Raw genomic sequence first — 17,705 nt, 5'->3', positions numbered from 1 at the left:
ACCCTGGAGGAAGAGTCGGTTGGGGTATACAGTTTTGGACACACGGGACATCTATGTGAATTAAACTGACATACACGGAGGTTGGGAGTTGACCAAAGAGGTCTATATGAATATCATCCATATTTAGATGGTCTCCAAATCATGCAAGTGGCTTATCAAAGCCAATAGTCAATTTTCTTATGTCCTCACCTTACTCGACATCTAAGCAATGTTTGCATAGTTAACCCCTCCATCCTTCTTGACATACTCTCTCCAGGCCTCCCTGGTACGGAAGCTCCATGGAAGCAGGGAAGAAACATTTGTTGAATGTTGAATGGATGTGGGGTTATAAACATATTCTAAATATAAGAGAGCCCAGGACTCAGTCCTTGGACCTCTTTTCTTTAAAAAAAAAAAAAAAAGTCTGTTAAAAATGTGGATTCCAACTGTATCATAAAGTGCATAAAACAAATGCTTTTGGTAGAAAAATGCATCTGGATCCAGAACTTTGCCAGCAACCCAGAAGGCTCACTGCATGTACCTTTCCAATCACATCCCCTCCCTCCCCACCAAAAGTAACTACCGTTCTGATGTTTATGATGATTATTTTTTTGCTTTTCTTCACAATTATACTACTATGCACACATCCCTAAAGAATATAGTTCACTTTTGCTTGTTTTTGAAGTATGTACATGGAACCATATTGTATACGTTCTTTTGTTTCTGGCTTCTTTCACTCAGCATTATGGTTATGAGACTCAACTACGTTGTTGTGTGTAGCTATAGTTTGTTCATCCCCATTGCTGTAGAGTATTCCACTGTGTGCATGTACCTCAGTCGTGGGCATTTGAGTTGTTTCTGATTTTTGGTACTTCCACAAAGGCCTGCTATGAACCTTCTTGCGCATGTCTTTTGGTGAACTCGTAGTTGCATTTCTGTTGGGCACACACCTAGAACTGGAATTGCCGAGTATGCATATATTCCGCTTTGGTAGCTACTACCACACTGTTTTCCAAAGCTTCTGCACCATTTTCCATTTTCATTTGATCCAAATCTTCACACACACTTGATATTGACTGTATTTTTACATTTTGGGCCATTCTAGTGGTTGCATAGCAGTGTGCCTGTGGTTTTATTTTGCACTTCCCTGATTAATAATGAAGTTGAGCATCTTTCTTTACGAATAGGACAAATTGGATTTTCTCTTTTGTGGAATGCCTACCCAAGCTTGGATTGTTTGTTTGTTTTTTTCCCAATTTCTCTATTGGGTAATCTGCTTTTTTCTTGTTGATTCAAAAGTATACCATATACAGTCTTGATATGAATACTTTGTTGGCTTTTTGTGCTGCAAACATCTTCTCCTATGCTGTGACTAGTTTTAATTCTTTTTTAAAAAATATTTTGATGAGCATAAGTTCGTAATTTTAATGTTGTAAAATTTATCAAAAATCCTCCATGGTTACTGCTTTTTGTATCTTGATGTCAAATCTCCACCCCCCCAACTCTGAAGTTATTAAGATATTGGCTTATTTTTTCCTTCTAAAAGATTTATGGTTTTTATGTTCATGTTTCGACTTGTAACCCAATGTGAGTGGATTTTTGTATATACGTAGTGTGAGTTAGGGATCCAATTTAATGTTTTTTCCATATGGGCATCAAAATTTCCCGACACCTTTTATTGAAAATCACTTTTCTATAACACGTTTGTCATAAATCAGGTATCTTATATGTGTGAGTCTATTTTTGGATTTTCTATTCTTTTCCATCGACTTCTTTGTGTACCCCAATGCCAACTATCACATTGTTTAAAAGTATCTACAAATAAATGATTAGAATTAACTAAGAAGGTTAGCAGGTTTGTGGAATTCAAAATCAATATACAAAATATAATTGTATATATAACAGCAGCTTTAAAATAAGTTTTAAAATAAGTTTCAGTATTATACTCCCACCTTGTTCTTCTTCTTCAAGAAGGACTTAGCTATTCTTGGCCCTTTGTGTTTCAAAATTAGCTTGTTGAGTTGTTCAAGAAAAAAACAAACTGTTGAGATTTTCATTTGGGTTGTGTTGAATCTATAGATCAGTTTGGAAATAATTTACATTTCCACAGTATTGCGTTTTCTAGCCCATGTACATGGTACATCTTGGCATTTATTTAGTATAGGTCTTCTTTAAAGTTTCCCATTAAATTTCCAGTTTTTTTCCCATAGAGATCTTGAAAAATTTTTGTCATACCTATTTCTAGGTCATCGTGACTATTTAATTTCATTGTCTACCTGTCTGCTGCTGTTATATATACAATTAGCTTTTGTATATTGATTTTGAATTCCACAAACCTGCTAACCTTCTTAGTTAATTCTAATCATTTATTTGTAGATACTTTTAAATTTTTTCTATGTACACAATTTATATAATCTGTAATCAAGGACTGTTTTATTTCTCCCTTTGCAGCCTTTATACCTTTTATATCTTTTTACTGTTTTAGTGTGTTGGTTAGTACCTCCAGCACAGTATTGAGTAGAAGTGATCATAATGAAGGGTGATAACTTGTTCCTGATCTCCAAAGGAAAGTCTTCAATGGGTCAACATTAGATGTTGGTAGAGACTTTTGTAGATACTCTTTGTCAGGATGAGGGAATTCCTTTCTATTGTAATTGGCTAAAAGTTTTAAAATCGTGCATGGATGCTAAATTTTAAGCAAACACTCTGTTCATGTAATGAGAAGGTTATATGTTTGTTCTACTTTGTCTTGTGAATGTGACATATTACAATGGCTTTTAAAAATGTTAACCCAACCTTGTAATCCAGGGATTACACTGACATATTTGTCTATCCTTATATTAATAGCACACTTGATTAATTACTGTAGCTTTACAATAACTCCTGATACCTGGAAGTGTCATTCTTTCCTCTGCAAGATTTCTCTCTTTGCACTGCTTTCGCTACATATCACAAGTTTTAATACATCATATTTACATTTGGTTAAAATATTAATAATTTCCATCATAATTTCTTCTTTGACAGATTTGGAAGTGTGTTGCTTAATTTCCAGTTAAACTTCTAAATGATTAATTTATTAGAGAACATATTTTATATGTTTTCAATACATTAAAATTTCTTGTTTTGTGGCATAGCATATGATCTGCTTCATTAAATGTTCCATGTGAACTTGAAAACATGTTAAAACTGCAGTTGTGGCTGTGTGTCATTAATCCTGTTCAAATCTTCTGTATCCTTATTGATGTTTGGGTCTGTTCTTTCAGTTTCCTTGAAATACGATTGTGAGTTTATCTATATCTCCATTTAATTCTGTCAAGTTTTACTTTACGTATTTTGAAGTTATATTATTATAATCAGGTTAATACAAATTTCAGAAAGTTCTGTCTGCCTATTGAATTGACCGTTGTATTATTATAACATTTCCACTTTATCTCTAGAAACCTCTTACTTTAGGTTTACTTTCAGTGTAATTGAGTCTTTGTATTTTAAGTGTGTCTGTTATAAATAATACATAGTTTTGGTCTGTGGTTACCATGAGGTTCATATCTATCCATCTATATCTATAGCACTCTATTTTTAGCCGATGGACATTTAAGTTCTAGCACATTCTAAAAGCACTACATTTTTACTACCCCCTTATGTTTTTGACATCATATTTGATATCTTTTCATTTTGTGCTTTCCTTGACTATTTATTGTAGTTATAGTAAATTTTGCTACTTTTGTTTTTTAACATTCGTATTAGCTTTTTAAGTGGTTGATTTACTGTGTTTATTATATATTTGCCTTTACCAGTGAGATTCTTTTCCTCTGTATTTTCTTATTTCTGGTTTTGGCCTTTCCCCCGCTGCATTTAACATTTCTTGTAAAGCTGGAGCCAAGGTAACCACCATGCCGGGTCTGAGAAGACCAGTCTCCATTGGGCCTACAGGGACAGGACCAGTACCACCAATTTTGTAGACATCCTGGAGAAGGAGCAGACGCAAAGGCTTGTTAGTTGGACAAGTTGGTGACAAGATACAATCCAGAGCTTCAAGCAGCATGGTTCCACTGGCATTGCCATCTTTATCGGTGACTTTCCATCCCTTGAACCAAGGCATGTAAGCACTTGGCTCCAGCACGTTGTCACCATTCCAACCAGAAATTGGCACAAATGCTGCTGTGTCAGGGCTGTAGCCAATTTACTTAATGTAGGTGCTGACTGCCTTAATGATTTCCTCGTATCTCTTCTGTGAGGCGGCTCAGTGGAATCCATTTTGTTAACACCAACAGTTAGTTGTTTCACACCCAGTGTGTAAGCCAGAAGGGCATGCTCACGGGTCTGCCCATTCTGGGAGATTCCTGCTTCACATTCACCATCACCAGCAGCAACAGTCGGGACAGCACAGTCAGCCTGAGATGTGACTGTAATTGTGTTTTGAAAAAGTCTCTGTGTCCTGGGGCATCCATGATGGTCACATAATACTTGGCGTTCTCGAATTTCCACAGAGATATCAGTAGTGATGCCACCCATGCTCGTGTTCAGCTTTCGGTTGATCCAAGGCCCAGGCACACTTAGAGACCCTTTCCCGTCTCAGCAGCCTCCTTCTCCAATTTTCCATGGTTCTTTTGTCGATCCCACCACACTTGTAGATCAGATGGCCAGAAGTGGTGGATTTGCCCAAACCTACATGTCCAATGACGACAAAGGTGATAGGAATTTTTGCTTTCCCATTTTGGCTTAGATTTAGGAGTGGTTTCTGTAACAGTTGTGTTATGGTGGCAAACCTGTTGTGAAAAAAAGCAATTCTATACATCTTAAAGCTCATAAAACATTTTATCATTATTTATACAAACAATGTTTATTTGTATCTATCCATATATTTACACTTTCTTTGCTTTTCAGTCCTTCTTACCTCTCACATCTTCCATTCGGTATCACTTTTCGATTGTTTGAGTTATATCATTAGGACATTTTTAGCGGATTTTTGGTAGTGCTGAAATATCTGTTTCTGTTTGTCTGAAAATATCCTTACTTTGCCTTGCTCCTTGACTCATATTTTTGATGGGTATATGATTCTAGGTCGGCAGTTATTGTAGTTCAGTGCTTTCTAGATATCATTTCCCTGTCTTCTCTCTTTAATTAGTATTATTGAAGTCACCTCTCTGTGTCTCATTTGAATGTAAGCTTCTTTCTTTGGCTGCTTTTAAGAGTTTTCTCTTGGGTTTTCTTCATTTTCCCTCTGATGAAATGTACCTAAGCATTGATTTTTTTTATTCATCCCGTTTGGGATTTGTTGAGCTCCTTGAATTGTGCATTGATGACTTCTTTTCATTTTTGGAAAATATTCAGCTATTTACCTCTTCAAACATTGCTTCCCCTCTAATCACTCTTTCCTCTCATTCTAAAAATAGGTTACTTCTTTATACTCTGTCCTCTATGTCTCTATTCTGGTTATACGTTTCTCTGTCACAAATTACCTCAAAACTTTAGTGCCTTAAAACAACCATTTTATTATACTTGTCAATTTTGTTAAGTCAAAAATTCTAGTAGGGCTTGGCTAGATAATAGTTTTACTCATAGTGTCAAATGTGGTCATTCAGTGGTATTCAGCTGGCATCTGGGCTGGTCTGGTGGGTCCAAAATGGCTTCATTCACATGTCTGGTGCCTTGGTGGAGAATGTTGAAAAGCTGGATTCAGCTGAGACTCTTGATCAGAGGACCTACGTATGACCTTTCAACATGGTAATACCCTGGTAGTCAGATTTCTTGGATGGAGGCTGGCTTCTTCCAGAGAAAACATCCCATGAGAACTAGATGTAAGCTGCATAATATTTGCTGACCTAGCCTCAGGAATCATCATCACTTCCATCACATCTATAGGTCACTCATTTCTGTTATATTCCATTGGTCACAAATGAGTCATAGTGCCAGCCCAAATCAAGGGGAGGGAAATTAGACTCTATCTCTTGAATGGGAGAATAGAAAGGTCACACTGGAGGACTGGATATATTGATACATCCATCTTTGTAAAATACAGTTGATCATAGTCTTTTATTATCTCTTTTGTATTTTCCATTAAAAAAAATTCTCTGTATGCTGCAGAGTTTTTGTTTCTTTTCTTACCTACTAGTTCACCACTTCTTTCTATAGGATGTGTGGGTGTTTTAATAACTGTATCTGATGATTCCTTCATCTTAAGTTTGTGAGTTTGTTTTGGCTCGCTATTTTTTCTGTGGCTTCTTGCTTCCTTTTTCTTGTATTGTTTTATACCCAGTATCTTTGTGTTCTGGACATTGCATCTGAAGTATTTATGAAAGTAAGTTGAAGTCTAGGATGTTGGTTTCTTCACAGAAATTTTATGTTTTCTTCTGCCACAGGTCTGCAGGTACTGCCAATCGAAGATTGGCTGAATTATGATCAAGAACAGAGATTTCGTGGACAACACAGATGACAGAAGAGTGGCACGTAAGTCAATGAAGGGCAAGTTAACTGGTTTACCATGACTTTGAGGATTGTAGCCCTTTGGGGACCCAGCTTAAAGTGGGCATGGTTTATATCTACTTTTACTCCCTTGATGATCCCATCAGGTCTTATTTGAATGCTATCAATATGTTTATCACTCCAAAATTTATATCTGTAGCATAGACCTCTTCCTTGGACTCCAGACTCATATATCTATCTGCCTGCTTACCATCCCAATTTGGATGGCTAATGGGCATCTCAGACAAACTATGTGTAAAACAGACGCTTGTGTTTCCTCAAATAAAAATGTTCTACCTCAAGCCTTCCACATCTCATTAAATGTAACCATCATCAACCTAGTTGTTCAGGACAAAAACTGAAAATACTCTTTGAGTCCTCTTTTCCCATTCCCCCCAAACTCAATCTAACAGTAAGCCCTATCTGCTTATCTTCAAATTATACTCAACACCCTTCCTTTTATTTATTTATGTACTTAATTTTATTTTATTTTCACCACCACTATGCCGGCCTAAACAACTTCTTCTTTTACCTGGATGACTGCAATAGCCTCTTAACTGGTCTCCCTGCCTCCATTCTTGCCCATGGAAGCTGTGTTATACAACTCAATTTAATTGGTGTTCCCTGGAGTGTGGACATTCACGAAATATCTGCTTTTACCTCCCTGCATCCATCATTTATTTACTAGTTCATTCAGCAGATATTTATGTAAGTGTCTCTCACATGCCGGGCCTGTTCAAGGTTCTGGGGATGTACCATTGAACAACACCTTCAAAGTTTATGTTCCCAATGAGCTTACCTTCTAGTTGGGGAAGATGGACAGTAAACAAATAAATGTGTAATACTTCAGGTGCTAGTAAGTGCATTGAAAAAGTGGTGGGAGCTATACGTATATACAGTGTTCAGGGAAAGCCTCACTGATAAAGAGAAATTTGAGCAGCAACCTGGAAGAAGTGAGAGAACTAACATTTGGCTCTCAGTGGAAGAGAATTCCAAGCAGAGAACGGAAAGTGCAGACGCCTAGAGATAGGGACATCTTGATCTGTTTGAGGAAGAGCAGTGAGGCCAGGGTAGTTGCAGCAGAGTGAGCGGGAAAGAGCAGTAAGAGATGAGGGCAGAGAAGTTTCAGAAGGTCACATCTGACAGAAACGTGAAGGCCATCATGAGGGCTTTGGAATTTACGCAGAAGGAGATGGAAATGCACTGGGGGATTTGGAGCAGAGAAGAATAATTACAATTACAATTTGAAAAATTAGCTGCTATGTTGGGAAAAGACTGTATGAGGGCAAGGCTGGAAGCTGGAAGCCAGTTAAGAGGATATTGCAGTGATTTGGGTGAGAACTGATTATGGTTTAGACCACACGGTAGCCACTGAGATGGAGAGAAGTAGCTGGATTGTGTGTGTGTGTGTGTGTGTGTGTGTGTGTGTGTGTAGAATTGATTTTATTATTTTAAATAGATTTTTGTTATAGAAGCAGTACATATGCATTGTAGAAAATTTGAAAATATGGACATATCTTTCTAAAATTAAAAACATTACTTTTACAGCATCTAGAGTAATAGCTTATTAAATGTCTTCTCTTGTTTTGTAAACTGTTTTTTTTTCCTAGTCAACAATCTCCAACTTTCCATTTCAGTACATTTTCATCTTATCCAATACTCAGTCCATAATGAAATTCTGGTTATTTTGTGAAGTCATGGCCAACAGGGTTTTTTTGTGGATTAGATGTGGTTGTGAGAGAAAAAGAGGAGTCAGGACAAACTTCAAGTTCGGAGTCTGAGTAGCTGAAAGGAAATAATGGTCATTGACTGCCATGAAGAAGGCTGGGCAAACAGCAGGTTTGGGGAAGGGGCAGAAATTAAGAGTCTAATTTTGTACACGTTAAGGTAGGGAGTTGATATGCAAATCTCAAGGTCAAGGAAGAGATCTGAGTTGGAGATATCTTAGGTTGGTGCAAAAGTAATTGTGGGTTTTGCAATTATTTTTAACCTTATACACCACAATTACTTTTGCACTAGCCTAATACAACTGGAAATTATCTACATATTAATAATACGTAAAACCATAAGAGTAGATAGAGCATCACAACAGTGAGTGTAAACAAAAAATAGGAGAGTTTGGAGAAGTAATGCCCAGAGCATTCTAACATTTAAAGTTTAGGGAGGTGAAGAACCAGCAAAGTTGGTAAGGAAAGATTGGCAGTGAGTTTAGAAAAATGAAAGAACAGTGGTGTCAGATAGACCAAGTGAGGACATGTATAAAAGACAGAGTAATCAACTACCAAATACTACTGAGAGTTCAACTAAGACGAGGACTGAGAATTAGTAATGTAAAGAACAACCGTGACCTGGAAAATGTAGTTTTTAGGAAATAATGGAGGTAAAAGCCTCTTTGGAGTGGCTAAAAGAAAGAATAAGAGAAAAAGAAGCAAAGGCAGCAAGTAGGGGAAATCATTTTTAAATGTTTTCTGAAAAGGTAAAGAGAGAAATTACATAGCATGATTGATACGGATGAGGCTAACCCGGGGGAGAGGGAGAAACTGATGATGTAAGAGAGAAAAGGGGAATTGCTGAAGCATCATTTTTTATGAGGTGAGAAAGGATGGGCTGAAGTGCAAAACTGGAGAGGTTGGCTTTAGGCAGACAGGCCGTCCATTTATCATCATAAGCATGAAGACGTTACACGGGTACAGATGTCAGGACATGTGGTATTGGATGTCTGTGGAGGTTCATTACATCTCAGGGTGAGAAGGGGTGTTAGAGAATGGACAAAAGGTATTGGAGATTTTAGGAAAAAGCAGAAAGTGCAAGATAGAGGTCCAGGAGAGTAGGAAAGTCAGTGGACTGGGGAAATAGTCTTTGGTTGCTGTGCAGCAATTGGGGCACCCTTGAGGTAGAAAGCAGGGTTGGAAAGTGACAATGAGTAACGAAGAGGGCCCCTATATGACCTGAGCACTGCTCATCTCTGTCACCTCATCTCCCACAACCCGCCCCACCCCCAGCCAGTTCTTCACTCCAGTCATGCTGGTCCTTTTTCGTTCCTCAGACATGCTAAGCATGTTCTATTCTCAGGGCCTTTGCATTTCCTGTTCCCTTTGCCTGGAAACATCTCTCAGAGCTCTGTCAGCCTGACCTCTTATCATTTCGGTCTCAACTCCACAAAGAGGATTTCTCTGACCATCACAGCTAGCGTAACACCCCAAGTCACTCTCTACCATATTATCCAATTCTGTCTTCTGGATAGCACCATCAAGAGTGCCCTTCATTTTTCTACTAATTTATTGTGTCTTACTCTCCCCAATAGTATGTAAGCTCCGCACTCATTTGCTGCACTTATGTCTACAAAAGTGTCTGGCATGTAGCAGGTGCCCAATAAATATTTGTTGACTATTTGACTCTCCTTATGTTCATCTTCCAACTTTCTCAGTGCTTTCTCTCCCCTGCCCAACCTCTCTCTGCTCCCCTAACAATCAAGCCCTCCCACTTTGCCCTCTATACCCCCAATACCCTGGAAAACAACTTTCCCTGCATCCTCAACCTTTTTACCGTACACTTCACTTCTCCTCCTGCCTCTTCAGGGCTCTGTCATGAGATACGTCTTCTACTGCAGCTCATAAGGCTGCTAGGTAGGGTTGACTTTCTTCCTGTTCTCCATTGCTGCTTCTTGACTCTGACTCCTCTACCCTTCTGGAAGCCCCTCTTCTCCTCCTCCACCCCCTCCTTGCCCCAGACTAAGAGCTTCATGCCATCTGGATTTACCATCTTTTAACTCACTGTTGGTGCCATCATCTAACCACCTATTTACTCCTCAGCTTCACCTAGACTTTGCCGTCTGGTTCTCAGAGTTCTTCTATAAAGCAATCTTTGGAGCGTCAGTGCCTTTTCCTATTGTTTCTGCACCTGGGAAAGTCAAAGGTCACAACAGCAGGACAAAGGAATAAATAGTGTACCCATACCTGTTCCTTAGTGCATAGAGGGATTTACCCATTCCATAATCCCAGAGCCGCTCCACTGCAGCAATGAAATAGTGTCGTGTTCTCTTTTGAAAGCTGCGGGGGCCCTGGTTTTCATCCTCACCATAAATGTCAAAATCTTCTCTCTTCATTTCAGTTGAGAAGGTATCATCATAGTCAGTTTTGTCTTCGTCTGGCTGAGGCGTAGTCAGGGGGATTTCCCTTTGATGGCCTGTCAAGACTGGTGGGCTCTGAAAGGACAACCTTCCAGTCCCTCCTAACTTTGCCCAGGTGGCTTCTCTTTGGGCCTTATCTTGTCCTTCATTTATTGCCGGTATTGAATGATTGTTTTCACGGGGGTCTAGGGGTGAAATGGTGTCTGTTGTCTTAAAAGCTATGTCTTTTTGTGACTTCTCTTGGGATTTCCACTCTTCTCTTGGTATCTGGGTAGCATATTGACTGTCCCAACCAGGAGGAACCAGCAGCTTGAAGGGAGTGTTTTCAGAGCTTTCAGTTGTCCATTTCAGAAAGGGCACTTTGCCAGGTCTATTTACTTGATTCAATTGAACAGGTTCCTGTGTTGTCTGAAGGAAGATCTCTTCGATGAGATCCACGTAGCCAGGAGAAGCATTACTAGTTTTTGTAGGGAAAGAGTTTTCCTGATGAACATGAACGTTAGGAAGTAATTCAACTTGGCCAGATGCTTTAGACAAGCCTGGTTTCAAGAGAACAGTGTTCTCAAGTTTCTTGTGTATGAGTGGGTTTGTAGCACCTTCCCCCAGGGAGCTGATCTTTTCTTGACCACCAATCATTTCCAAGGTTAGGAAGGCTAAAGAAAGATTTCTTTTGGCTCCTTGTAAGAAATGATTGCTTTCTTGGGCCCCAGAACTTCTCTCCCTGAAGGTATAACTATAGGCTGATGCTAGAAGATGAGAAGAGTTGTCTTGGGATGGGATCTTAGTCAGATCTGTAGGTCTAATTGATGGAAGTGCTGATACCTTTGCAACAGGTAATGCAGAGCCATCCATTTGAATGATGCCATGACTCCTCATGGAATCATCTATGAGGGACTGAGTAATGGCCCCTTTCTCCTTCTCATTGTACTCTATTGGTGTGAGAGTGCCCTGGGTCAGATAGTTCATGTTTTTGGACCACTGGGTTGAGGTGTCATTCAAAATCACCCCCATTTTGAGCTTTGTTTCCTCTTTCGGAGAGCTGAACTGTTTCAAAGCCCGCTTACCACGTTGATCCATGGCATTCCGCTGACTTGGATTAGGAGATATCCTTGTGGTGCTTTGATACTTCTCTACCATTTGCCTTGTCTGATTCCCCAAGCCTTCCACATTGGTTTCCACCCTTATTTTTGAGAAATGGGCCATGTGATTCCCTGCTCTATTTGCTGAATCATTTAATGACCTGGTGTCTTGAAATATCGGAGTATATGTCTCCTCATCTACACCAACTACATTTTGCTTAGAGCTTAGTAAGAAAAGATTCTTCAGGAAATTCTTAGTGCCTGTATACACTGTAGGCAAGACTACGTTCTCTTGGATTACTTTTTCCTTCCTTTGAATCTCTTCCTGGGATTTTTTTTCTTGGTTGTATGTATCATTTTCTTGGACATTAGTCAAGTTAGTAAGAAATATGCTCTTGCTCTTTGGAGAAATCACCTCTTTGAGGCCTGTGTCCCTTGTAAATTCATCCTCTTCTACAAACACCGTATTGTTCTCTGACAAGGAATTCTGATCCTTCACAGATTTTTCTGATTCTAAAGATGTGGATTGCTTTGGACCAGGCCTTTGCTCAGAGCTTAAGGAGTTGTTGCCCTGGGTCCTTTTTATCCAATTTGCTGAATCTGGCAAGAACAGCATCTTGAAGAGTGATCTATCTGGTTTTTCTGCACCTATTGGTACAGGACCCTCTTTTTCTTGGTGGACCATTTCCATATTTTTTGATGACATAGTTTTATTTGACACATGATTTAGCCCCAAAGCTGTAGTGTTTTTGTCCATAAACATTTCATCATGAATCAAAGGAGTCACTTCTTGAAACTCAGCATTACTTTTTAATACACTGTCTTGCCAGACCAATGTATTATTCTCAATTAATAATGTTGGGCCATCAGTGTGAGTTTTTCTGTTAGTTGTTGAGTTCACTGGTGACTTGTTTGTCTTTACCAATGAGGTATTAACTTTGAATAAAGAATTACCTTTGGTCAATGAAGCAGATCCATGAGCTCTTTCCTCTTTAAATAACCTGTCACTCTTCATTGACAATATATTTTCTCCCGGTGAACTTTCTTGACTATTCATTAAAGCTACTTCTAACAACTTGGATTCGTCATCTCCTTTCCTCAAGCCCAAAGGTACACCCGACTCAATAAGGTGAGATGAATTTTTGCCAAATACAGTGGTGCCTAATTGACTACTAAAGTGAGTTGGCATATTTGAGGGTCGTAAGGAACCTGTCTTTTCAGTACCTGCTGCCAACTTTTCTGATGGAATTGTTGGTGAAGTCATTAGATAGTTTGACAAGCTGGAAATTTTAAAATCACCTTTCTTCAACTCTACTGTTAGAGTGCTCCCCACATTTTCATTTACTCTTAATTGTAGTTCTGGCTCAGGAGTAAATCCTCTGTCCCCACTCTTACGAAGCTCTGGTCTGAGATGTGCCCCTTCAGATGGGCGCTTGTTTCTTTCTGTTGCTCCAGGTAAATGATAATCAGCCTTATATGTGGCTTCTTGAAGATCAGATAAGGATAATCCATGTGGAGTAGGATTCTGTCCCGAGAGCATCAACAAATCGCTAGAGGAGATGCTTTGTACTTGAAGCAGCTGTGCTCTCTCTCCAGACCAAGGGCCAGTCTTCTCTACATCATTTTCTGGAGTCATAGTGGCTTTGGATTGTTTTTGCCTAGTGCTAGGGTGCCTTGTATTCTGGGAGAAGCTTCTGGGTTCAATGACATGGTTTTCATTCAGCAGGGAAGTTGGAATATCTTCATATATGTCGTCATAATAATCACCAGTATTTCTGTCACAACTAGAAACCTTCAGTAAGGCTGACATGCCTCTGTTCCGAAAGTCGGAGTTGTGGCAGCCCAGAGCCCACACACCTGAAGATGAGGAAGAATAAAACTCTGGTTACTCATAACCCAGGTTCCAAGTAAGTTCTGTGTTAGAGGCACTCTCCTATTCCCAGATAAATGAAAAAATGCTAGTTGTTACCATTATATTGCAGGCCATTGGGTTAAATCCATGACACATGTAACAGTAGTCTAGCAAGGGTAGTAAAAGTGGCTTTTGTATTGCTGCTGTTGTGGTATATCTGTTTGTGACTACAAGAAGGGGCTGTGGTTAAAGTGAATAAATATTGGGATAAAAAGGGAGAAATGTAAGTAACACACACAACAGTAGATCGTCTTAATAGTCACACACAACTCTGACCATGACAATGACTTAACTCAGGAAAGTTTATACAGGCTGCTGTTACTGCTGTGTAACATAGTAGCACAGGTTCCAGAGTCAGATTGCCTGCATTCAAACCCTGCTCTCACATTGTTATTCAAAAATGAGGCACAAAAATAGAAATAAAAAGCATAGGGATTGGAAAGGAAAAACTGAAATTGTCAATATTTGCAGACAATGTGATTGCATACATACAAAACCTTGTGGAAATCTATACAATAACTGCCAGCTCTTATAAGTTAAATTTAGCAAGGTTGCAAGATACAAGGTCAATATACAAAAATTAACAGTATTTCTTGTCTGTGTGTGTGTTCCAGTATAACATTATTTACAAAAAACAAGTGACCAACCTGCTGACTACAGTTGGGTTTTTTATGGAGATATAATTGACAGGTATCATTGTGTAAGTTTAATGTGTACAATGTGTTGGTTTGATACATTTATATATTGCAATATGATGACCACCAAAGCATCAGCTAGCACCTTTTTTACGTTACGTAATTATCATTTCTTTTTTTTGTGGAGATATGAGGTTAAAGCAGGGTGTGAAGTGATCTGTATAGTCAAAAAAAGAATGATGTACTGATACACGTTACGGCATGGATGAATCTTGAAAACATTATGCTGAGTGAAATAAGCCAGACACAAAAGGACAAATATTGTATTATTCTATTTACATAAAATATCCAGAAGGGGCAAATCCATAGAACAGAAAGTAGATTAGTGGTTGCCAGGAACTGGGGGGGGGGGGGGGGGGGGAGAGGAGAGAATGGGGAGTGACTTCTTAATGGTAAAGAGTTTCTTTTGGGGGTGATAAAAATATTCTGGAATTACATAGTAGTGACGGTTGGACAACATTGTGAATGTACTGGAAGCCACTGAATTGTGTATTTTAAATTATTAAAATAGTGCATAGTGCATTTTGTGTTACATGAATTTTACCTCAATAAAACAAACAAAAGAGATCAGACTTCACCATATTGAACAGGGGAAATCTTCTCTAAGGGCTTTGTTTAGCTTGAGTGTTGTAATCAATAAAACTTTCTTAAAAATTTTTCCTTGAGACACATAAAGTAGTTTTAATTTGTCTTTAGAATTTAAGTGATCACCAAAGTATTAAGAGTCAAAATATTAATATTTTAAATATTTTTTCTTTGCGTATACATACGTACACTCTCTTTGGTTTTGATGATTGCAACCATATTGTACATACTGTTTCATAATCTTTTTTGCACGTATTCATTCGTTCATTGGAAAAGTATTTATTAACCATCTACTATAGGCGAGGCACTGTCAACAAGGGGTACAGTGGCAAGATAAGGATGCTGTCCTCAGAGCATTTCCAACTTAGTTGGAAAATGGATAACGAAGATATAAACATAAATAAGTAAGATACTTTCAGAGGTATCATTGGAGTTCTGTCAGGTTCTTCTTCACTCACTTCCCACAAAAAAGTACATCACTGGAAGTAAGACAAGTTTCTGGGTATGAAGGTGACTATATATTTATATGTGATGAGACTGGTTTTTGTTCCCCAGAAATTGTCCCATGAGGATTGATCTCCAGAAAAGTTGTAATTGGAAGAGAGTAACTACAATCTGCAGGTAGTTGTATGTGGTGTCCTCTGCAGATGATGGGGTGGGAGGGACCAGGAGCGTGGAGAGAGGCCTAGCAATTGTTGCTTGACTGTATGAATGCAGCAACCATCTGTGTTGGCTTTAGGCCAGGTCAGGGTGCCTTCTGATCACAAGGCTGGTGCTCTCAAAAGCCTTGTGGTGTTTGTGTGTTGGGGACAGGGAGGATGAGAAGCTGACAGCCACGTTCATCCCGAAGGTGCACGCTGGTTTGAGGGCATGAGTGCAAACGGACATTGCTATGCACATCCCAAAGATTTCTGGGTGGAGTTTACCCAATGATACCAGTATTCACAAGGCACACAGAAACACATTTAGCCTGCACATCTTAATTGCGTGTATAAATAAATGTCTACTCACCACTAACGTTTAGTAAACACACTGAAAATGTTGGCCCATGGCAAGTAATGGCACTTTTTAGAGCAAAGACATTTAAGTTAAATACTTGATGTGGTGCTGGCATTAAAATACGTGCAATTACCCAAATCACTTGAACCCATTTAGTATCTGCCCAAATGTAAGCTACTGGGCAAAAGAGCATATGAATGAGCACTGAAGCAATCCCAGCTGTTAGTAAGAGAATAATACGAACAACTAACCTGGGTTTTCCATGGACATGAAGACAGTTTCTCCTGAGAATGGGAATAGGGTAAGTGTGTCTTCATAGACCAGTTTGTGTTCGAAGGTATATCCAGAGAAGAAGACAGAAAGGAAATCAGTCTGTGCTCCAACACTTAAAATGTACCAGTATGCCACCTCATGCAAACAAACGGACAGCTGCAAGCTATCAAAAACATAGCCATTGATGCCTGCAAAAGAAATGGAGAACAAGACGTTTTAGCAGTATCAGGATATATTATTTTGGATTGCTGTGATGAGATAGAAATGATTGTGTTATGCCCCCAAAGAGATAGCACTACATCATCCAGAAAAGTAGATTGTTAATACTTGATCAGCTAAGTCCCAATCCCCAGGTGAGGAGAGTCATAGACCGTCATGCTAAAGATGGATTTGGATGCTATTCTATGGAGGGCAGTTTGATGAGGGGCAGAGCATTTTCATGGTCTCAAAATTTCTCCCCGACAAACTGCTTATTAATTGCAAGGAGAAAAATAGTAACTACACAGAGGAGAAAGCAGAAAAGAAAACCCAAAATCCTTGATCAAATGATCGAAATTATGAATTTGACTCTAAAGGCAAGGGAAGTAAAAGCTAAAATAAACGAATGGGACTATATGAAAGTTAAAAGCTTCTGCACAGCAAAAGAAACCATCGACAAAATAAAGAGGCAACCAACTGAATGGGAGAAGATTTTTGCAAACAGTGCCTCCGATAAGGGGCTAATATCCAAAATATACAAGGAGCTCATGAACCTCAACAACAAAAAAACAAACAACCCAATTGGAAAATGGGCAGAGGACCTGAAGAGACATTTCTCCAAAGAGGACATACAAATGGCAAGTAGACATATGAAAAAATGCTCAACATCACTAATCATCAGAGAAATGCAAATAAAAACCACAATGAGATATCACCTCACCCCAGTCAGAATGGCTATCATCAACAAGACAAATAGTAACAAGTGTTGGAGAGGCTGTGGAGAAAAAGGAACCCTCATACACTGTTGGTGGGAATGCAGACTGGTGCAGCCGTTATGGAAGGCAGTGTGGAGGTTCCTCAAAAAATTACAAATAGAATTACCATATGACCCAGCAATCCCTCTCCTGGGTATCTACCCAAAAAATCTGAAAACATTTATACATAAAGACACGTGTGCTCCAATGTTCATCGCAGCTTTGTTTACGGTGGCCAAGACATGGAAACAACCAAAATGTCCTTCGATAGATGAATGGATAAAGAAGTTGTGGTATATATACACAATGGAATACTATTCAACGGTAAGAAAAGATGATATAGGAACATTTGTGACATCATGGATGGATCTTGAGAGTATGATGCTAAGCGAAATAAGTCAGACAGAAAAAGCAGAGAACCATATGATTTCACTGATATGTGGTATATAAACCAAAAACAACAAAAGAACAAGACAAACAAATGAGAAACAAAAACTCATAGACACAGACAATAGTTTAGTGGTTACCAGAGGGTAAGGGGGGTGGGGGGTGGGAGATGAGGGTAAGGGGGATCAAATATATGGTGATGGAAGGAGAACTGACTCTGGGTGGTGAACACACAATGGGATTTATAGATGA

The 17,705-nt window shown here is 39.0% G+C and overlaps 1 protein-coding gene across 4 annotated transcripts in view; it reads right to left on the bottom strand.

Moving 5' to 3' along the window:
* The window catches only part of F8 (coagulation factor VIII), a 121,288-nt gene that overhangs the window by 34,849 nt on the left and 68,734 nt on the right, over positions 1 to 17,705 (bottom strand). For 2 of the 4 annotated variants that reach the window (XM_033106138.1, XM_033106154.1), the window contains 2 exons: positions 16,092 to 16,301; positions 10,398 to 13,506 (listed from right to left, as the gene is read on the bottom strand). In XM_033106138.1, the coding sequence (XP_032962029.1) occupies positions 10,398 to 13,506; positions 16,092 to 16,301 (3,319 nt within the window). Of the gene's footprint in view, positions 1 to 189; positions 309 to 10,397; positions 13,507 to 16,091; positions 16,302 to 17,705 lie in introns of those variants that run through there. The other 2 variants (XM_033106148.1, XM_033106163.1) reach the window with 2 other exon arrangements.

This window comes from Rhinolophus ferrumequinum, chromosome X (assembly GCF_004115265.2).
Source record: "Rhinolophus ferrumequinum isolate MPI-CBG mRhiFer1 chromosome X, mRhiFer1_v1.p, whole genome shotgun sequence".
Classification (NCBI taxonomy): Eukaryota; Metazoa; Chordata; class Mammalia; order Chiroptera; family Rhinolophidae; genus Rhinolophus; species Rhinolophus ferrumequinum.
Note: the sequence above shows the minus strand (reverse complement) of the source record. Positions and strands in the feature narration are given on the sequence as shown.